This window comes from Gopherus evgoodei, chromosome 11 (genome assembly GCF_007399415.2).
Source record: "Gopherus evgoodei ecotype Sinaloan lineage chromosome 11, rGopEvg1_v1.p, whole genome shotgun sequence".
Lineage (NCBI taxonomy): Eukaryota > Metazoa > Chordata > Testudines > Testudinidae > Gopherus > Gopherus evgoodei.
The window spans coordinates 31310218-31334001 of NC_044332.1; the positions used below are offsets into that span (position 1 = coordinate 31310218).

At 39.3% G+C, this 23784-nt stretch overlaps 1 protein-coding gene across 1 annotated transcript in view; it reads right to left on the reverse strand.

Annotated features, from left to right (window-relative positions):
* ITGAV (integrin subunit alpha V) overlaps positions 1–23784 on the reverse strand; it is a 75761-nt gene that overhangs the window by 24306 nt on the left and 27671 nt on the right. The window contains exons 3-18 of the mRNA XM_030579687.1: positions 18522–18613; positions 17947–18061; positions 16238–16299; positions 14201–14246; positions 12546–12671; positions 9606–9650; positions 9329–9372; positions 9178–9234; positions 8602–8654; positions 7965–8167; positions 5650–5841; positions 5469–5514; positions 4335–4442; positions 2799–2857; positions 1551–1705; positions 910–1047 (exon numbers count right to left, since the gene is read on the reverse strand). Coding sequence (XP_030435547.1) covers positions 910–1047; positions 1551–1705; positions 2799–2857; positions 4335–4442; positions 5469–5514; positions 5650–5841; positions 7965–8167; positions 8602–8654; positions 9178–9234; positions 9329–9372; positions 9606–9650; positions 12546–12671; positions 14201–14246; positions 16238–16299; positions 17947–18061; positions 18522–18613 — 1541 coding nt within the window. The remainder of the gene's footprint in view (positions 1–909; positions 1048–1550; positions 1706–2798; positions 2858–4334; positions 4443–5468; positions 5515–5649; positions 5842–7964; positions 8168–8601; positions 8655–9177; positions 9235–9328; positions 9373–9605; positions 9651–12545; positions 12672–14200; positions 14247–16237; positions 16300–17946; positions 18062–18521; positions 18614–23784) is intronic.

Sequence of the window (23784 nt, forward strand, 5' to 3'; positions counted from 1 at the left end):
TCTGAAACTTATAAAAGCATAAGATCAGGACCAATTTCTAGGAACCCTGTGCTCCAGAATGGCAAACAGCAAAAAAAAAAAAAATTTCAGAGGTGACTGCATCTTTTGCAGTATTGGGTTAAAAGGGAGGAGCAGCACCCACTGATCTAGGGACACCAATAAGGTGCAGGAGTGAACTGCATTCTTCAGTGAGTAATTTACTCTTTCCTCTCCCTGGAAACTTCACATAGGTATGGCACATACAGCAGCTCAAAATGAGAAAATAGATTAAAGCCTCTCACCCTTCTGGACCAGCATACCTGATGCTGACCTAACCTTTTTTTTCTGTAATACAGCTAAGTATGATAGGTGAAAAAGAGGCTCAGCTCTGAAGACTAGACTCATAGACTTTAAGGTCAGAAGGGACCATTATGATCACCTAGTCTGACCTCCTGCACAATGCAGGCCACAGAATCTCACCCATCCACTTCTGTAACAAACCCCTAACCTATGAGTTATTGAAGTCCCCAAATTGCGGTTTGAAGACCTCAAGCTGCAGAGAATCCTCCAGCAAGTGACCTGTGCCCCATGCTGCAGAGGAAGGCAAAAAACCTCCAGGGCCTCTGCCAATCTGCCTTGGAGGAAAATTCCTTCCCGACCCCAAATATGGCAATCAGTTAAACCTTGAGCACAGGGTACGTCTAATGCAAAAAAGTAACTTATAAAAGAGAAAATACTATGTGCATGTATTTGGAAAACATTTTCAAAATTCAGTACCTAAAGCTAGACCCCCATTTCCATATTTAGGTTGTCTGATATTTCAGAGGTGTTTCTGAAAATAAGGCCACTAGTTTACCATTATGTGGATTCAGGCACCAAAGGCTGAAAACACTGTCTATTCTGTTTAACCAAAAACTGTCAGGAATATACCTGTCTGCTAATGTTAGCAGGAGTGAACTGGTTGAGAATGGGCTGTAATCCAGCTGAGTCTTTGGCTGTTTTGTAATCCAACCGATATTCCATGAAAACGGTGATCGGAGTAAGTTTGTCTCTAAACTCAGATTCATCCTGAGGGGAGAAATGATTCCAGTCATTCTTAAATCATATAAAAAAGACCCCAGAGGAGCACTGGATTCAAATCAAAAGCCTACCAGTATTGAGTAATACTATTATTTATTGATTATATTATGCACCCTGAGTCCTAAGCCATTAGCTCCCCTTATGCTAGCTGTTGTAGAAACAAAAGGAAAGTCCCGGCTCTAAAGAACTTACGATCTAAATATACAAGCCAGACAATGTTAGTGTTAGTATGTCTACTTTACAGATGGGAAATTGAGGGACGCAGAGAGATTTAAATGATTTCCCCAAGAGTGCACAGGAAGTCTGTGGCAGGGATGAGAACTGGCTCTCCAAACCCAGCCCAGTGTTTTAATCACAAAACCATCCTTCTTCTATAGCAATAATAATTCAGGGCAAACAATGACAACTCTGGTAATTACAGCTCTTTATTCAATGTGTGCAATAAGGCAAAAGACATTTGCCCTAAAAGTTTAACTGACGTGACCTCTTACCCTCAAAAAAGCCTGAAGTTCTTCACAACGCATTGTGCCCCCTTTGACAACAGTCATATTCTTAGAGTGACCAGGCTGTTTGTTATGGAGAAACAGAGCTCTCCTTAAGGCTCCTTTTTGCTTAAGCTTATCCAACAGCAGCTCCACTTGGAAGGCTATCAAATTCAAAGCATTTGAGTTAGGAATTTCTTGACCATTCGTATGCATAGCAGGTTCCTCTAAGCTAATAAGTCACAAGCTGACTTCAGCTGTAATGGCAATCTAACAGCTGTGCCCTCTTAAAAATGTTTATTTCTTTCAAGTACTAAATCTGTCATCACAATATTGTAGCAGAGGTTGATATTGTACTAAAATGAGACTCAAATCTTCTGCTCAACACTGTAAGCATATTATTATTTTTGAAGACAAATCTTCAAGTAATAGGTTTGCCTCTATATTGGGATTTCTTTATGAAAGCAGAAGTTAGATTGTTGTGGTCTCTGGAAAAAATCCTTATAACCACAATATATATCCTTCACTTTTATTATTACTAATCTAATCATTGCTTAATGTATTTGATATGGATCCCACAACTTAAAAATATAATAAATTTCCTTCTACATAAACTTTGCCAGATCATATCTATTATACACACATTATGTAGAAAACACTGAAAGTTTTCTGTATGTGACAGTATAATCATTCAGAAAATATCAGTCCGTTGCACTGCAAAAACCTACATACAGCCACCCTATAAACCTCTTAGAATCAATCTTTTATTGAAACTGGTCCAGTTCCTGATCCGATTCCCATCCATGCCAATGAGAGTCTTTCCATTGACTTGAATGGGAGTTGGATTAGGCCCTTGGCATCTCAATTACCATCTCCACTATTAGTTCCATTAATGTACCCACAGGAACGGTTTATCTAAAATTCCCTTTTGAAGGAACAGCTAAAGAGCTTGATCCTGCCAGATGACAAGTGCTGTCAGGCCCCAGTTCAGCAAAGCCACTTAAGCACGTGCTTAAAGCCCATTCAATTTTGTGGGACCTAACATGCTTAAAGTATAATGCATGCTTAAATTCACTGCTGAACTGGGACTTCACTTCTGAATAACTTGAATGGTGTCTAAAGGGGCTCAGCACTGGGAAGGATCAAGCTCTATACTGAAAAGGCAACTACTTCAGTGATTAAGAAACAGTTATAACCAAGATTCATGATTACAGACAATTTGAAAAGTTTTACATTTTTTAAAACAGCAGAACTTACTGAGTGTATTGGGGAGCTTTCCTTTGCCATCAGCTGTTAAGCAGAACTTTACATTAAAGCTGTTCAAAAAAATATTTCAGAAAGCATATTTGATTAAATATTTTTCAGCAGAACGTAGTTTAAAAGCACTCTCCCATAATTTTCCCAGTTCAAAGTTCTCTTCTTTAGAGACTCCAAACCCAGTCCACTCCCAAAGTTCAATCCTCATAGCCAAAGAAACCAGAACAGATTCATGAGTTTCTTTTGTCCCATCTAGTTCCAGTGGGGTCATAGGGCACTGTTCAAAACCTGACCTGCTCTTTCCCCATTTACAAGGACAAATGAATATACAAAAACAGGTCATGTGTTTTTTCACCCCAGCTGAAAACTCACTGCATTGCTCTCAATCTGCACTCCCAACCTGGGAGAAAACTGGAAATTTCAGTAGATATAGATTATGTTATTTCCATATGGAGAAGTTTAATGTTGGGGAGGCTTTCAAGGGCAGGGGATACAAAAATACAAAAATACAAAAATACCTGAAGCATGTTGGGCAGCCACTCTTTAGGGTTAGGAAGTAAACCTTGCAGTATTATAGCTCTGGGGACTGAAGTACCAGAGAGCCATCAACCTTAAACACGACCATGGAGAACGCATATAACAGTTTATACGGCTCATGGCACTTCTACACTGAAGGGTCATTGTTGACTAGGGTATAGGTCTTGCCATTGTAAAAATTTAAAATGTCAAGATGGACAGTGACAGTAGAAATGCAGAGCCTTTAGAGCTTGATTAGCCTAATAACGTTCACCTGTGAAGATCAGAGTTCAAATTGTGCTGTAGGCCAGAAATGAAAGTGAGCTGGGGTTCTTGATCTAAAGCACTCCATAGTGGGGAACAACGGGCAGCCAGGGTTTTGAGGAGTCCAGGCCTAAAAAGGCAGGGCTATTGCAGTCCAGAACTGAATTGTTAAAACAGAACTGCTAGAGGGAGTTTGCAAGACATCTGATCCCAACAAACCTGGCCCAGACCAACCCTAGTGGTCTTTTACTTTACTGAACAGTGAATTCATTCTAATCAGTAGTAGTAGTAGTAGTAGCAGCAGCAGCAGCAGCAGCAGCAGCAGCAGCAAATGTTTATGCAATAACTTCGCTAGCGATTATACAAGCATTCATCTGCAAGATGCTGAACATTGGTGCTGACATGCATTAGGAACCTGGAACATGTAGAAATTTCCAAAAGGAAACTGAGGACTTCCTTATTTGCACTGATATGCAGCTGTTCAGATATGAGCTGATTTAACTGGGGAGATTTTACTCTATTCAGTGGAAACATTTTGCCGTCCGTGAATGAAAGGTGAAAAGTGAGGATCAAATCCAAAGTCCACTGAAGTACTGGGAGTCTTTCTATTGATTTTCATTTGATTTGGCTCATGCTCTAAGTGTGCTTGCTCTGCTTTGCCTAGCCAGTCAGAAAATCCAGTTTCATTTTTTAAAATCTGTTTATTAGTTCTACTCTCTTGGCCTTGAGAGTTTAAGTAAAAACAAACCACTGTACCAGGAAACCTTCACACGAGTATCTGGCAGTTCACAGATTTTTTCCTCAGGATTTAGAATGGTCGGGTTAACTTCTAAGCCAGCGTTTACACTGATAACTGGTCTAGCCCTGTAGACAAAAGTAAATAAATTCGTGTGAACAACATCACAAAATTCTTCATACCATGAAAAATGTTATACATTAAGTAATGCTAAAAATAATAGATACAGAATGTAATGATAGAGCAGCAGATGGAAAAAAAGACACAAGAAAAGTTTTTCATTGAATTCAAAGAGATGGAGAGTAGATGGGGCAGAGAATTAAAGAAAAGCTGCCCCAGATACCAGGAGCTGTGGACTCTCACATCAATTCTACCCAAACGTCAGAATGAATCAAGAAGAGGCAGATACTAGATAAGTAGAGGGAACAGGGAAGGGAGTGGAATGAGATAAGTTCTTTGGAGGAGACTGGAGTGAATACGTGCAGAACTGAAGAACCTTAATGACACTTTTAAACTAGATCCCTAACGGCTATATTGTAACTTTACACCCTACCCTGGGTAAGGGGAAGGGAATAGTTACGTGGCCCCAGAAGCAGATCAGAAGAGGAGTTGGAACTCTCCCACAATTCCCTTTCTCCGAGGAGAGTAAGTTACTTTCCTTTTCTGTGAAGCAGCCATAAACTTTTTTGTGCTCAACTTAATACTCTGGCCTGTGAGAATTAGGGGCGGGGGAGAGCAAGCTCCTTCCATTCCATGCCCTACTCTGCCCCTCTCTCACAGGAGGAGTTGCCTATAATGAGTCAGGAGCTCGCAGAACCTTCAAGGATGAGAGCAGGTTTGCACATCTGACTAGGCAGCAGCATTTTACACCTGCAGGCCTCTGGAGAATTGTCACTCAGGGGAGGCCATGGAGGAAGATCTCATGCAATGTTTTCTCTCAGCTGTGGACACATTCACCAGAAGCAAATAATAGATTATGGACCATATATTAACACAGTGGAAAGAATGAGGTACCTACTTTTATCCATGTCATTCTGCAATGCAGCAAGACAGAACTTCAGACTCTCTCGTTTCTGTTCCACTCTGGAATTTACAATTTGCACTGAGCTTTCCTCCTAACTGCACTTACATGAGAACGTGCACTATGTGCCTACCTGTACAAAACAGCTGTGTCAACACCAAAGGCTCCAACAATCAAATCTGGAAAGGAGAAAGAAATGCTAAATTTGAGAGTTGATCCTCTTTTTTAAAAAGGGACATTAGTTGGTCAGACATATAAAAGTGATGTGGTCACATTACTGCAACCGTTCTAAAGCTATGTCAAGAAAAAGGCACCTGGATATCCATTTTTGTCCACATCAGTGGCTCCTTTCAGTGAGTACCCAAAACTTGGTGGCATGGTACGGGCAGCCCACTGTCCTTCAAGAATCTGAGATGGCACTGCATTCAAACCTGTCGCTCTTCCATTGTAGATGTAAACAACCCCTCTTTTGTCCTCTCCACCATAGGGTGCAGCAACTGCAATATCTGTGAACCAGAAGAATAGCCTTAATGTCTCCAAATATAAACAAAGAACTTCTGTGTGCTGACACTGAACAATGCATATGGGCAAAATACAGTTACAGCAGAGTTTCAGAACATGGCAGCAAGTTGATAATGTTACTACTCTCTGAAAGGTTTACTTATCTACACCCTCATCTCTCTTTTATATAACTTGTAGGATCCTGAGATTTTCCAGAATGACACCAAAACTAATGTTTAAGTCTACAGGACACATGCTCCTTATCTACAACATAGAAGGACCCAGTACCACAAACACACTTTTGAACCTATCTGGAGTCTAGGTATTTAACACTTTCCCCTAAACCACCCAGGATTGGTCACTTCTGGAGACAACTCATCAAACTAGGTTTCATTAATATAATCACATTCACCCAGAGGGTTCAAGATTTTTAATAGTTCCTATAGACCTAAACCAGCCTAGTAAAACACAGTTATTAGAACCAAAGCGCTATGTTGAGGAGTGCTTCGCAATATACCACAGGTAGAATTTTAAATTAATGCAATTATGCCACATCTCAGTAAGTCTGAGAACAGTTATATTAGCAGTGAATGACAAATGGCCCTAAACAAAATGTTAATCTGATTCCTTACAGGAAACAGAACTAAAAAACAAGTGTGCATGCTGATTCAAGACTACCATTGGTATGCAGTGCACATGCTGATTTAAGAATACCATGGGGAGGGATAGCTCAGTGGTTTGAGCATTGGCCTGCTAAACCCAGGGTTGTGAGTTCAATCCTTGAGGGGGCCATTTAGGGAACAGGGGTAAAAATCTTTCTGGGGACTGGTCCTGCTTTGAGCAGGGGCTTGGACTAGATGACCTCCTGAGGTCCCTTCCAACCCTGATACTGTATGATTCTAATCAAAGTATTAAAATCTGAAACACGTAGCAGATGTTATAACATTACCCCCTGTACATTTATATAAAGCCGCATAATGAGAAGAAACTCTCAAATATAGTACTGTTGTCTTATGGGCATTAGGACTCATCTGCATTGAGCTGATGAAAGGAGCAGAGACAATGGTACTGTACCATCCTGGGATGGAAAGCATGTTAACCAAATGACCCTGTTACAGAGTGGAATAGTAGAGCTTAGGGAAAAGACATAGTAATGATTAAATACTAGAAAATGAATTCACTTTAAAGAGGTGAAGATTTTGTTCAGTTACCTTTCCAACAAATGAATTAAGTCTGATTAAAATAACCTGAGCAGAAAAGCATAACAGAGTAGCAAAGACCACTTGTGTTATCTAGTCTGATGATCAGCATTTTGCAAGACTATTATTAGCCTTGATCTTACTAATGTGTTATTAAACTTGTACTTGAATGGCTGCTGAGATGTTGCCTCTGCACAAGGATTCCATGCTACTAACAACTAAAAGTCCAAATATTCACTTTTGTTGAAACCACTGGCATAGACTATTTTGAGCAGTAAAACACATTTCTTTAAAAGCTGAACATTAAAACTGTTTTCTCCTATGAAAAGAAGTTGTAACATATACAGACTAATACTGGGCCTGAAATCAAATTTTTGCCTCTCATGCATGAGAATAATCTCCTTGACAGATATCACCTTTAATATTGTTCTTTAGATCTAGTTTGCATTTCTTGTTCTGTTTTGTAGCATGACTATTTTGGAACTATGACATTTCCTATGGACCAAATGAAAGGCTAGAAGATCAGCTACAATCCCTAATGTATTAATCCTTCATGAAATATCCTTTGTTGAGGTTGTATTTGCTATCATAACACTTTGGGGGAAGGATTGGCTTTTATAAAAGGGAAACCTCAAAATTTCACCAGAGATGCCTTTCCAACTCATGATTGGAATGACGTATTTGATCAAAGTACTTATCATTCACAAAGAAGTTCACTGACTGATCTAACAGCTTAAAATAGTCATTGCTGTAGTTTAATTGGTATAGTCTCTGTGTGATGCACACACGTAACTCCTGTTAGCATTCTTGAGAGTAGCATATATGCATCGAAGGGAGACTAGACCTTGGTCTCCAACAACCTAATCTGTTTGTTTTCAGAATTCAGATTACATTATGAATTTAATAATTCATAAAATATGAGGTCCTACCATTGAAGCCATCCTGGTCCAGGTCCCCCAGAGGTGCAATAGAACTGCTGAATCTCGCAAAGATCTCAAACCCATTCAGCTTTATGATCTGAAAGCCTCCAGAAGCTTGTTGTAGGCATATGGAGACCTGACCCACCTCTTGAAGTTTGCCATCAGAACCACGCTCCATAAAGAGAGGAGCTCCAATAAACAAATCTGTGTAACTGTATAAAAAAATACACAGTCTTTCAACCACCGCAAGAAACTCCAGCTTCACGTGTTCCCATTACCCATTGTCACCCAGAATTGTACAGTTATGGTTAAGATGAATGTTTCATATCTATCTTTATGTTTCACTTGTAATTTAAAGAAATGTAGTGATGAAGAAAGCATACATCTACCAGCATCTAAAGCATGCATTTCCTATTTAGACAGTGTAAATGACGTATGGCAACTTTAAAAAAAAAAAAAAAAAAGCATGTTGAATGCTCAAAATAAAGTGTGTTGTGCAGGGAAACCATAATAAAATGAAGTAAAAAAGCCATAAAGGAGCGAGAAATAAATGTAATAGGAAATATTGCTAATTTTGTTCTAGGAAATTAATTTTGAGACACACACAACTGGTTCCACAAACTACTAAGAAAAAAAAGGCACTTACTTATCCCCATTAATATCAGTGGCAGCTACAGAATATCCAAAATAGGCAGCCATCTGGAAAACAGCAGCAGTTTTACATTTGATCCAAATACTTCAATGAGTGTCATTTTTGCCCTTCTCCAAAATATTTGGTACATGAATTTCATTAGGGGCTACCAATAGTTTTTTCATTCCTTTCCCCTACTCCCTCAGTAAACTGGTCTGTTTCTACAACTGGATAAAGAGAATTGATGACTCCTTCCCCACAACTAGTAGAATCCAGTGGTCTATCCTCTTTTTTAATTCTTAACAGACTAAATTGAATTACAACACCAAGCAGCCCTAACACAACTCCACTCCAATGACTCTCACAGGTTTCTAAAGGGGTTTCTGCGCTAAGACTGTTTTTAAGTAACATCAGCACAAGAAAGGGAATTCATGGAACACATCCACAGATTACTAAAGATATGGAGACATATGAGCTAACAAAATACATCTCCTAGAGCATGGACTTCATGCCTATGTTCTGTCATTCTGAAGAATTTTTCTATCCTGCACCCCTACCTCCACCTCATTGGTATAAAGCAAAACTATATACCTGTTCTCCAGTAAAATTGTACAAGGATGACATATTTTTCCCATTGTAAATAGACACCTGCATAGGAAAAAGAAATGAGCTAGTAACGTCACTATACACTACAATAACATTTAACATTAGTTTTTCAAATTTAACATTTCAAGTTTCCTACCATGCCCAGCGTTCTTGCTGCTCTTGGAACCCCAGATACAAAGTCTGAAACATAAGAGAAGACAACTTGGTAATGTTCAGATTCCAGTTGAGCAAAGAACAATGGCTCAAGATAGATCTTAATTTGCCTGAACCTTTTGCTCGTTCCTAGAATGTGATGTACTATACTGTGTATGCATCCATGTACATGTGGGTTTGTGTCTGTTTGAATATTACTTCAAGTCTGCTTCCTGCTGAACACATTTTTAAATACCAACAAAACAAGAACAAGGCTGTACCTTCTATGCCATCACCACTGAACTCTCCAACAGCCACCGAATAACCTGAACAACAATAACAAAAAAGTGATAAGTCACTATATGAAGCTTATTCATTTTTGCTTTACATGTAATTTCTCAACATTTCCTATATGATCCACTTTGCTTGCACATCCTACTGAATGATCTCAAAAGACAGTAAGATAAATAGCTATTCCAAACAGCATATACATTGGATAACTATACTACCCACCTAAAAATAGTTACAGTCTGCTATGAGACGCCTCAATTTCAGTAGGAACCATGCCCAAATGGTCAGGTTTGTTTTGCCAAATGGGGATCCACCAGTTTGAAACTGGAATGGCTAGGTTCAAACAAACATATAGAACCTAGAGATGGTCCAGAACTGACATGTTTGGGTCTGCATCTGAAAGGATTTATATGCTGCAATCCAAGTTTCTCTGTAATGGAATCCTTTGATGAATTTATGGCAATGAAATTTGGTGGTGATCAAAAGCAAATGAGGATTTACCTGTTATGTTGAAAAAGGGCATATCAGGAACAGTAACAGACCGATCCTAGTTCTGGACTCAGCAGCTGAATCTTGACTCAGGTTTTGTAAAAGAATTTTGAATAATGTCTAATATAGAGAGAGCTTCTACTTGAGATAATATTTAGCCTGATTTTTTCTGGTGGATGAGGGGAGGTCACATCATAATTCAACTGAGAGAGCAGACAATGACTTGTTCTGTGTAATTTCAGACGGTGATGGTAAAATAATCTTAAAGCTCTTTGCTAACTACTTAATACAAAAAAGCCCAATCACAATACCAATTTTACGATAGGAAAAAACGAACAGATGCATAATGAAGTGCACACAGTTAGACAAAAGTGCTTGGCTCCTGGGCCTCATGTCTACTCACAAGACCTTCAGGAAAGAAAACAGGAATTTTACTAAGACATCATTACTGGCACTTCTGCTTTTGTGAAAAGACACCTGGGATTCTTAAATGACCACAAAAATTCAGGACCTCTATATTAATCTCATCATTCAGGAGTACATATTCCCCATTCTCCCAACCATTACACTGGGCCATTAGTCCAGTACAGCTTCAGAGGAAATAGTATTACAAAGTCACTTTTTGCAACACAATACCGTTTTTTGTTTTTTTTGAAGGTCACACATCCACACAAGTACAGACCCTACTTAAACTGTCAGATCTGACAGACTCCAACATGCTTTGGTTCAATTTATTTTAGTGAGGAAGAACAGTTTCTTCCTTCAGATAAGGGTTTTACTTGGAAGTTTAAGGCACAGTATTTTTTGAGAACTTCCAGGAACTGTAGCAAGAGCATCGATATTAATTCGTTACAGTATTAAATTATGAACATATTCAGGTCCAGACAGGGGAATATTTTTAGAAGGGACAATTCTTTTAAATAATGTACACGTGAACAAAATTAAAATGTTTCCCAAACAGCCTTCTCTTAAAGAGTTTCCTGGTCCTCCATTTTGCACATGCGATAAGATGGATATACACCCACTATTTCTTGGAATACAGACCTCACATTGGTATCCATAAGAATTCCACACACTCACCCAAGGAACACCCTAAAACTATTCTCTCTCAGGAATTTTACTCCATGTTCCCTAGGAACATTTTTCCTTTCCTTTCTTTTGTCTAAGCAAGACCAAGATAAAGTTAAATGATTACTTCCTTAACCTCTCCTGGAGAACACTTATTTGTTATTCCATCAACAAACATTTTCATTTTGGTTCACAGAATCCAAAGGCTACTTCCAACTGCTGTATTTCTAAAGTAAATACAAGATGTGTGAGGGGATGGGTGTGGATGTAAATCTCCATATAGAATTACATATAGTGATGTAAGGCCTGATTGAAAGCCTAGTAAAGTCAATGGAAAGACTCCCACTGGCTTCTCTGGGCTTTGGCTCAGGGCCAAGAAAAGTTAACGGCACCCATTGTGTTGACAAAAATGAAATGAGGTCTCAAGTGACTGTGACATATTGATGAATTGGTGCAATACTGGAAAGCAGACTTTCACTTGTTCCTGACCAAAATATTTTTTTTATCTAGAAAGAGGACTGCTCTAAGCATGAATTTAAACTAGTAAGTAGGTTTCAAATGTTTCAGCATTTTAAAGTAATCTCCAGCATTTTCTTATCTAGGTTTATGTAAGGGTGGGGAAATAGGTCACTGAGATTGACCCCTGTTCCCATATTAGCAGGGTCCACTTCTACACTTTTTTTTGATCTTTTATTCTCCTTTAAGACCTCTCAGGGAAAGTTGAATTTTGAATTACCTTGGAAACTGGTGTGATTTGAACAGGCAAGTCTGATTCCATGCCAGACTGGTGTACATTAGACTGCCCTGTAAAGGCAAAACAGGGCTTGTTCCTTTACTTTCACAATTTTAAAGTAATAAAGGACTTAAGAACTAGGGGATTTTCTGTGCCATGTTACATCAGCTGCTGACTTAAAACACTTCTTTTTTGAAGGGCAGAGATTACAGAATAGTAAGTAATCTCACTGACATAGATTTCTGGTCACACATTTTTCCCCCCCAAGGGTCATACAGAGTCACTGAGAAAGTGACAAATCTCTGACACCATATAAAAAGCAAATGCAAAGCAAATATACATGGATTAGATAACATGTCCAAGAGCTCCAGACTGACCATGAGTCACTCTCCATATGAGAGAGACAGGATGGATGCACACAATCCTAAATGGATAGGCATTTAGCAGGTAGAAACACTCTTATCAACTGCTATCTTTATCAACATTAACATTCAGTAAGGGTTCAAACCTGCTCCTGTTGAAATCAATGAAGTCAATAAAAGTTATTGGGTCTTTTGCAGTGGGTGCAGGATCAAATTCAATGAGTCTTGCTGCAATATTGATACAAATATCCCTTTTTTCCCCCCTCAAAACGACCTACCCAAGTAGCTGTCATCAAAAGCAGCACTAGCAGACCGTGTTGCTAACTGGTCATCATACTTTATACTGTAGACTTTGGAATTGTATTTAGACACAATTTCTGCCACTCGATCAGAAATGAGTTGACCTGCGGAAAAAAAACCCATTAAAATAGATAATTGCTCTGGTGACTTTAACTGTGAAGAATGGGACTTAATCAGAGAATGTTTGGATTCTAAACCTCCATTATCCAATAACAACAGTAGCCATCGGGAGGTATGAAAATAAAAATGTAGACGACGATACAGCAAAGACTTAGGCTTTGTCTACAGTGGACTTTGTTGTTAAAACTTTTGCCGCTTAGGGGAGTGAAAAAAAACACCTCCCAAATGACAAAAATTTTACCGATTAAAAGGACCGGTCTGAACAGCGTTTTGTCAGGTGTTTTTTGTCGGTGAGAGAGCACCCTCCTGCCGACAAACAGCGGCTATACTGTGCGTCTTTTAGTGGCATTTCAGAATTTAGCTTAAAAGAATTGTAGGAAATTATGAAACTGCAAGTTAAGGTGCATTATTTTATTTTTAAATTACTGTTACATTTAGAATTTTTTTTCCTTTCAAGTTTTATGTAAGAGATAACAATTTTTCAAGAAGCTAACAAAACAAATATACATTACAAACTCAATTTGATGAGCATCAGTTGCATCTGTAACACATTTTTAATCACGCTTCTTTATTCAGGGTCTGCACTAATACAGAAACTATGTTATGTACGTGCAACGTGGGCAACTACATTTGGCAGTTGCTCACTGGGGTGGTGGCAGCAAGTCAATCGGCTTTTGTATTCACAGGCTGTCTATGCTGCTTGAGCTATCGTGCTAAAAATAGCAGTGTGGACGTTGCTGCACAGACTAGCTGCCCAAGTACAAGCCCAACTGACCCCTTGAGTCTGTACTCAGGTGGCTAGCCCATGCCATGGTGTCCACACTGCTATTTTTAGCACATTCGTTTGAGCATAGCTAGTGAGCATCTGTCTGCCAGGCCGAGAGGGCTCTTCCACGACTGCAGTGTAGACACACCCACAGACCGTGGATGTGCAATGGTCAGTTGAAGGCCTTCCCTCTAGGAGAAGATAAATGAAAAGTTCTTGTGGAAACTGTGAAGTCAGAGGTAAGGTTTGTGTTACAGCGCAAGGCAGATGCATGTGGAGAATGTAACGTATCTCTGTATCCAAAGGAAATGGAATGTACTTCTCTTTGTGGGGCCTGTAGCGTGTCTCATTGACGGTGAATAATTTGATGTCTGCGTTATAAGATACAGGAAAGACCTCTGGCTTAACTTTACGTTTCCTTGCTTTTAAGATTTTGGGTGAACGGGCAAAATATTCCCCGAGGTAACCTCATTGGGCTTGAACAAAGTATTTGCCTTTAGGAACAAACACACACACTTTATATATTTAAGAGAACATTTGTATGGCTATTTAGTTAATAATCAGTGCAAAGAAGTCTTTTAAAGCTGCCTCAAATATTCAGTAAATGTTTTAAGGGGATTAAAAAAATATATTTCTAGTGTCTCATTCACTGAGATATTGGCATTTATGGAGGAGTCAAGATAGGTGGAGTGGGGGTGAAAAATCAAAGATATCAGCATTTTGTGTCACATAAGTGATTTGTCTCACCTTGCCAGTAGAAGCTTCCAGGTCCTCCAAGAAGTACCCGGTCTCCCTAGAAAGAATTAAATAAAAAAATAAGATCCCTCATTACCATACATCTGAAAAATAATAAACAATAATAAAATATATGGTAATTCTAGGGGCAGACAGTTTTCTTGTACTGTAAAGTTGCTGTAGCAACCCAGCCATGCGTTATACTTTTTAAATAGATTTTTTTAATTATGATTTGAGATTACACAGACCTACTAAAAGAGAATCAAAAAACAAAAAGGAAAATTAAAAAGGTGGTGATCTTCTAAAATTTTATTAGGTTTAACACTACTGAAGCAAATCAGCATTTGCTTTTGATCAATTTATTTTCCCACCTCTATGCTCCTTCCCCCACCCTGCCTCTTCTTTTTAAACTCTGAACTGAATGATTCATGTCATTTTAGCTGAGACTCCTACAGACATAATTTTAAGACAATAGAATATAGTCAGAACAAAACTGTATGACATTTTGCTAGGAGTCTGTCATATGACTGGTTTCTGTGGAGGCATACAGACTTTTTCTTAATCAACTACAGAAATATTGTACACAAAGTAGTCTTGGTTTCGATCTTTGTGTATATTACAGCAAAAGCTTTGTTATCCAGCATGTTGTGGAATGGGGGTTGACGGTTAAGTCAAAAATTCCGGTTAACTAAGAGAAAGGGAGTTTGGGTACAGGAGGGGGCTCAGGGCTGGGCATGGGCGGGGTTTCAGGGTGCCAGATCTGGATGGCTCTCACCTCGGGCAGCTCCACAAAATTGGTGACATGTCCAGAGAGGTGCGGCCAAGCAGCTCTGCATGTTGCCTCCGCCTCCAGGCACCGCTCCCACAGCTCCCATTGGCTGCAGTCCCTGGCCAATGGGAGCCGCAGAGTCAGCATTCAGGGCAGGGTGGGGGCAGTGCACAGAGCCCCTGTGGCCATTCCTCCACCTAGGAGCATTAACCTCGGCCAATGGGAGCTGTGGGGGCTGCACCTACGGGCGAAGGCAGTGCACAGAGCCACTCGCTGCGTCTCTTCGGACATGTCAGCACTTGTAGAGAGCTGCCCAAGGTGAGTGCTGCCCAGATCCAGCACCCTGAAACCTCTTCCACACCTCCACCCACTGCCCTGAGCCCTCTCCCGCACCCCCTCCTAGAGCCCACGCCCCACAACCCCTCCCAAAAGGTAAAGATTATAGAGCTTTCTGGTTTGCAAAGTGCCAGATAACACAGCTTTTCCTGTACTTGGTATGCTATGATCCAGCAAAACATGTTTGTAACTTTAAGCACAAGCAGTCCCATTTAAGTCATTGGGACTATTTGTGTGCTTACACGTGTTGATGAATCAAGTCCTTTTTTTATGTGATGCTGCGCTTTGTAAACATTTTTTTCCTATGTTTGGATTTTAAAAGAAATCAAAACAAAAAAAGAAAATTAAGAGACTGTATGAAAAACACATTTTCATACAGCAACCTACATACATAAAGAAAGAAAACATAAGTAAGAGAACAAGAGCAAGAAGATACAGAAAATTTGGAGCCAAGGCTCAAGAAGAAGCAGTGATTTGGGTCTAAAAGCAGAGTCTACTAATGGAGTTATTAAGGGTGGGGGTTACACTGTCACTTTCAGAGCAAGTCATTCCTGGAAGAGAACCGACTTAGTGACTTGAAGAGACCAGTATATGGTTAAATGTCTACAGTAATCTTGTAATTTTATTAGTTTCATTTGACCTAAGGACCAGTGACAGCAAAGATAAAACAAATACTCAGGTACCATTGACAGAAGCTGGAAATGCAGGGTACTTATGTAGAGCATGATCTTTCAGAGCTCAGGTGCTAAGCACCTTGCAGGATCAGGGCTCATAATAATGGCTTGTTCCAAACATTTAGATTAGTTTAATAAAGTTTTACTTTCAGGAATGATGGATCTTTATTTTAAAAAATAGATACATGCCTACATCAGGTACTGGTTGGAACTGCTGTAATTTGTCTGCTGACTTATGAAAACAAGCTACATCCAATGAGCATCACATACCTTTGTAAAATCAATGCTAAAGCCTCCTTGACAAAATCCCTGTCCATCAGCATCAATAATTGCTACAGAAAAGAGATGGGGAGAGAGTGATAAATTAAACTGTGACAGGGAATGGTAAAATGGTTATAATTACATTGACCCATTCTGCTCAAACATCCGTGGATGGCCAAAGCCTGGATTGGGTGAACTTGAACGTCAGGTGATTTTGGTTTTGTGTGAGGGAGATTTTTGTCCCTTTCTCTGAAGCAGAGGTCAAAGCCAGAGGTCAGATACCAAGCTAGGTGCTTCAATAGTTTGTTCTAATATGGCAAGGCAGATATTTCTTCCTGTTCTTCAACACAGGATCAAATAACTTTAGGATTAGTTCCAGGCCTATCCGAATAGAAGTAAATGGTAACGCCATATTCCTGCTGAGTTAAATTCCAAAGGTATTGGGGAAAAACAGATGTAAAGTATCTGGAAAAAGGAACATATTTTTCTCTTTCTATGCAAAAAACCCCAGAAATCTATAACTATAATGTATTTCAAGGGTTGTCTGAAGAACAAGAGAAAAGCATTCCAGGCAGAGACTTCCCATGCTAGGATTCAGCCCAGAGAGAGATTTTATGACTGAGTTAATCCCCTGTATATACAGCTCTAGGGCAGTAATGTGACAGGCCCTTATTTATAACTGTGTGAGTAGTTGAATATTTGTTAAGTTTAAGACATAGACATTTATGCTCCTTTTATGTTGGATGACTATGGAATGCACTTCCTGCTGTTCTGCAGAATTTCTCAGTCAGTGTCGTGATTCAAAAGGAGGTTAAAGAAATAGGGTAACAAATTTAAACAGTAATCTCTTATTCTGGGTGCTCAAGTTGAGACATCTTGGGTCTGATTTCAGAGGTGTGAGCCGCTGCAGCCCCCACTGCTATGACCAGGGCTTGTGGGTGCTGAGCACTTTCAAACAAATAGGCCCAGGATATCTGAAATTGAGTACAAACAACATGAAGGCACCAAAAATCAGAGTCTGCTTTTGAAAATTTTACCCTAAATTTATCCTAGTTGCTGTTATTTGACACAGCTAAGCTGCACAGAAGTGGGACTGTTCTGTGCAGGGCACTTTGTACTCATAATATGTTGCAGTACCCTAGGTATTCTCGTCTTCAGTAGTTCACTGGCAGAAACTTTAATCTGCTCTGGCACATTTCAAACAGTTAAAAGGAGCATCAACTGGAGCATTAATATGATGACAATAATTCCAGATTCAGAAATTCATGCATTGGGGGTTGCAACAGAAAAACATCCACATCTCCGAAGAAAAGTAGGCTCATTTTGGATGCCACAACAATTACCAATGAGCTCTTAAATTCATATCTGGATTTTCCAAAATTCAGGGATATTTGGATCCATGGTCTTAGTTTGATCCACTGTATGGAAAAGGGTGGGGTGCGGGTGGAGGTGGGGATGGTGGTGAGAGAGAGATACCAACATCTGTGAAATCTGAATGAAAATCCTGAACACCTCAAAAGTTCAGGCGTGCCCAGACCTGGGGCTTTGAGTCAGGCTCTTCCCCAACTGCCACAAGAATAAATGCCAACCTGACCATGGAAAAAGAGGGAAGGCACAAAACAGATTCTCTTCTTACTCCACACAAATATACATAAAATTGGTGTAACAGAAGAGAAATTGAAATTACTAAATTAAACAACAAAACCTTCTATACATACTCGATCTGCAGGGAGCGTATTCAACAGCCTTAGATCCATCATGAAGGTAACAAGTTCCTACAGGCTCTCTCTCCTGTTTCACTTCAGTTCTCCAGTGATACAAGGGGGCACAGGCCTGAGGAAAAGACATGACAGTCTATAAAACAGGTCTCTCTTCAGAATGCCTGAACAGGTCGGATGGATCTTTGCACCACTGTTCTACTGCATGCCCAAGGAAAAATGATCCAAAAGCACTGCTTTTAGTAGAAGTACATCACACTACCTACACAATGGGCAGTTGTAACAACCTTAGAGAAAGAAAAGTCCACTTGTATTTTTAGAAATGTGCATTCGTTGATAGAAGGCTGTGTACAACTCTCATAAAAGAGGGAAGGGCTTTAGAGGAATTTTTCAGAAATAACTTCAACATCCACTAATTCATGAATTATACTAGGACTTTCCATAGCAGAAAAGCCAGCCAATAAACTCCTAATGAGAAACTCAAATTGGATGGCAAAGCTAAGTTTAATTCTGAATTGTCACAATCCTTCTATTGCAGTATTTTCCTGCAGAAAAACATTACAGGCAAGACTTACCAGAATTTTATCATTTTTAGACCTCACAGATGCTCCAAACCACTGGTGAGACTTAAACTCCAGTGGATCATTAGGTGCAAAATTTCTGTCGCCTGCAAAGAAAATTAAAAACACAGCATTATTTCATGAGCACCGAGTGATCTTTAGAGAAAATACTAATACAAACAGAGATAAAAAGCAAGCTGAAACCAACAATATCTGAGGGCAGAAATAGCTTTGATAGAAGTAATTTTTTTTATGTGCTTATATATCTATGGGATATGTGACTATTTACCAAACATGTAAGAAGCATAGGCAGAATGCTGAATTACTGTAAGAGCACAAGTGTTGCCTAGATTGCCGACCCCTGATCTAGGACTTGACTGAACTGAGTTATAGGTTAACAGCTGAATTTTCCAAAGCCCCCTGCATGACTGTGCTCCCACTGAAATCAAGCACTCAGTGCTTTTGAAAAATTCCACCCTAAGCTTCTAGAAAGGTATCCACCTTGTACAGGGTTATGTCTACACTGGCAATTGAATGACAAAACTTTTGTCTTTCAGAGGTGTTATAACAGCAAAACCCTGAAAGACAAAAGTTTTGCCACAAGTCCCAGTGTGAACAGCAAGTTGTCAGCACTCTCTTGCTGACAATGCAAATGCAAACACTGCTCTTTTTGTCGGCAGGAGAGACAACAAACAGTGGCTACACTGCACAACTTTTAGTGGCACAGCTGTAGTGACACAGCCATGTCACTAAAAACTGTGTAGTGTAGACAAAGCCTAGGGAATCTGGCAACTCGCTATTGGAGTGGGAGGAGAGATTTAAGCATAGTAGTTTGGGTATATTCCACAAACACAGAAAATGATACCTTTTGTTCTTCTGAACATGCTCAGAAGTGTTCAACATACAGTATTAAAGCACAAATGTTTGACATGAGAGATTAAATTTTTGTTAACTAAGCCTTACAAAGAAGCTCAATTACTAAACAAAATCATCATATTTCATAAGCAGGGTTTAGACAAAGAGAAAAAAAGAACTGTCTCCTCCTCGAGCAAGGCAAAAACATTTCACCTACATGTATCAACAAGTGAGAAATATATGCACTGCAATAGCTTCTCCTTAGCAGCTTTTTTTTAAATTGTGCCAAAAGTTAATGTTTCATGAGAGTATTCACAGAAAGTAAATTAGGCCTAGAGTCTTAAGTGTGCAAAACTGAAAATCAATAAGTGTTTACTAAACTTATGAAACTTTGGGTACAAGAATTCACATGCTCAAACCAATGTAAGACATTTTGTTGGACAATATTTTGTACTATTTATTTCTGAATTTTGTTAAACCAGTGATGAGAAAATTACTGTAAATCCATCTCAGTGAGCATGTCTCTCTAACCATAATGTTGCCGACCCCAAGCAAATAAATAAATACATAAATACATAAAATTGTTCATGTCCTCAAAAATCATGATATGGTCTTAAAAATCATGAGATTTTAAAAATAATTAATTGGGGCTTCTTTTTATTTGTTTTCTGGTTTGGGGGCCTCAGAGTTCGATTTTGTTATGCTTTTGTCCACAGGCTAGAAACTTTTGCTTGTTTTTAAAATGAAAGCTGAGATTTTCACATAACCATCAACTGACTGTAGTACCTGGGGCTTTAATACCAAAATACCATGAGATTTCTGACTAAAGAAGAGAGGTGACAACACTTCCACTGTTAACTCCTGCCCATTCTCTCCATTTTGTTTGATGCTTCATCTTGTCTTGTTTTAAACTTAAATTGTAAGCTCTTTGGGACAGACTCTCTCTCCTACTATGAATCTGAACAGCACCTAGCACAATGGACACTTTGGTTTCTCTGCAGTACAAATAAAACAACTACAAAATGAAAATCTAGTGCAGACTTGAGACCACTTAGATTGACCTTGAAGTAAACACACTGAGGTCAGCCCTACTGCCTGCTCCCCCGCAGACTGACAGCAGCAAATTTACGTCACAGTTAAAAAAAAAAAGTGCCAGGGGAGGACTCATCTTCACTGTGTCTTTACCACGCGACAGCTCATGTCCATTAGTTACCCCTCAGTGAAAAATGCAGCTGCTCTTTCCGGGGGGGGAAAAAAAAAAAAAAAAAGCATTGAAGACAAGCTCATTAGGTCAACTGCAATGGTACCAACAAGGAGTGAAGTGCCTTTGAGGGTACGTCTACATTGCCAACAAAGACTCTCCAGGCAGCATGTCTCAGCCTACGTCAGCAGTGTAGCCTCTTGAAGTAAGGCTATGTATTAGTCTAGAAGATACACACAAACAAACAGGCCTGCACTCATGCTCTAAATGCGTACCCATCTGAATGTACTGATGAATCTCAAATCTATCATATATACATTTCAAGCTGTTAGCAGATAATGGTTTAAAGATTTGATAAGGTAAAATGGGAAGAAAACAAAAATCTATATCAGAATGTGTTTCAAAACACAAGGAAGTATTCAAAAGTTTAAAAAAAATCAGGAGAAAAGGATGAAAGTTGAGTGTATGCAGTGCAAATGGTGTGGCCCATTCTTAAATGTAAATATTTATAGGCTAATAGCTCTAAATCTACAACAATAAACTGTTTATCCAAATAAAAAGTTTTATTTGGGGATTAGAAATATATTGTTTTCTTAAACTCAGAGGTGGTATTGTGTTTTGAGTTCAATTTTAGTTCTGTAGCAAACCACACTGAATTCCTTTCATCAAAGCATTAACCTACTGAATACTTAGTTCCTGTCCTTCTGTCCACCAAAATAAACTCTGATATTTACCCAGAAAAAAAAAATTAATAATCTTGCACATTTTTATCTGTTTTTGTTGCTGCAGTGATAAACTCCCCAGAAACATTAAATAAAATAAAAACTGAAAATGAAGGGCCTGAATCATGGGGTAAATGTCACAAAAATAAAAATGAATGTATAAATGCCAGATCTGTGCTGGGGCTTTTCCTTTGTGCATCTGTTCCACCATCCTACCTATCATCTTATGTACCTTTTCATTAGGGAAAAGGACCTGATATGCCAGCTCAATAGTGCTCAGCCCCTTGAAATCTCACCCCTAGGACTTTTTCCTCTTTCTAGTAAGAGCAGGCAAGTACTCCAAACAAAAAGGGCCTTCACCTAACTGGTCCTAACACAATTATGCCTTGATACATTCCAGTTCTATTATATTCAAGCCTCCTGCTCAAGAACAAACTTGGTATCCTTTAATGATCAGTTTTATGGGTGTGTTTTTGCTGTTGGAGAAATGGGACATTGTCATTGTTATATTAACTAGGACTTAAATTTACATCTGGAAGTTGGGATGGGGAGAAATGGCAGGAAGAGGAGGAGATTATTAACCACACACTTTCAAAGAAGGCAGAGAGATTCAAGGAGGGGGGAGGTTTATTTCTAACTTATTTTAGTCCAGTCTGCTACAGTCTATGCCTTCTTCATTCAATATAAATGCTATATAAACAAGGTGAAGTTACTGTTAAGTGATCTGGAAGTTGTGCTATGCAACCCTTAACATGCTTGGAAGCAGAAACTCATGGAAACTCCATAGTAATGAGAAGATTGGACTGTAAAGATTGTCCCCTTCTGGAAGTAAGAGTCTGAACTGAAGTAACGGTATGAGTCAAGACAAGAGGCACTGAATGGTGAAGTTTGGCCCAGACTATGAATACTTAAAAAGATGTAAAATTTAAAGACTGACCTAATTTACAGAATAGATTAAAGACTCCTCAGTAAAATAAGGACTGGTGCAGTTAATATGAGTTTTAATAAATGGAAACTTAATGCAGCTGGCCAAAAAGAGGCAACCTCACAAAATATACAGAAGTGCTCTTCTCAGAAAGCAGGATTGTAGATGGTTTGAAGCTGGACATCTTCCACCTAAAATCTGAATAAAAGGTTTCAATATGGGGGATCGTGAGCCAAGAGAGCGAATGTTAATCACCATTTAAAAGTCCCATGCTGTGAAGGGACTGACTCTTGCATGAAGATCACCTGTTTAGCAAGCCTGTTTGGCTCATGACCCAGTGATAAACGGGAACACAAAGCTCCTGCTTACCTCTGATTGGGGGAAAAAATCCTGTTACTTCCTCAAGGCTCTGTTGGAACAACAGAATTCCCCCCTCTCCTCCCCTCCCCCACCTCAACTGATGTAAGCAAGAAGCCATGTGTTCCAGCTAGTCCTTAAATCACAATCCAACTACATCCAGTGAAACAGTATCCTGGCAGAAATCTACCTAATCACAAACACACAAGAGTGATTTCTCCAGCGCCGGGAACTGACAGCACATTGGTGAGGTTTTACACATGTAACACCTCTCCCCACTCTGTAGTCACTGGAGTTACTCTGAGCCTGATTCAGATGTCACTTACCCCAGGGTAAATTACACAGATGACAGTTAGGTTTCAAGAGAACCATAGGAGTGTGAAGGAGGAGTTAGCAAGATTAGAATCAATCCCTCTAATTACAAATGAAAAAACAGCCTTCACACAGGTGAGTGGTTTGTTTTTGAACCAAACAGCTCCCTTTGAGATTAGCAGGTTTAAATCTCTGTCCATGTCAGTGGTCAAATCTATACTCCTCCTTACTTTGGTATAATTTACATTGCTCAAGGGTGTGAATAAGCCACCTCCCCAAGTTCTCTCCCGTTGGCACACAGCATTTTCACCAAATGTGTTACAATGTAGCACTTCTAACGTAGGCTAGCCTAGTAAAACAATCATACTCATTTAAAAACCAGTATTTGCTAAAAGTGGATAATTTCCCAAAGATACCAACTTTCCTAGTCCTGAGATCCATTGATGAAAAGTGCTATACAACAGTTATATTATCATCCCAACTTCCCTTCCTTATCCTACTCTAGGGGAAAGCAGGAGTTCCCCACTATTTTCTCCTCAATATACGTATACATTTGTCTTCAAGAGTTTTGTTCAAGTTTACAACATGCTAGTTCTGCCCTGAACTCTTATCAGCAGCTCCTAAACTGTGAAAGGATGAAGCTGCACAAAACAGCTAACATACCTTCCTAAAACTAAATAGGTCACAGACAGAGCCAGGCCAGACTGGTGGAGTAGGCTTCCAAACAAAGCCTTTTATTGTCTAGGATCACCCACTTCAGTAGGGAAGGAAGCTGAGAAATGTAGGAGGGAGTGGGGGGCTGGACTTTATTATTTCCCTTTTGAAAAGCTTATTTCTCTTTTAGTGTGGATCAACACAATCGATCTCAAACTAATTTCAGCCAAAATGAATACAGGACAATTCCTT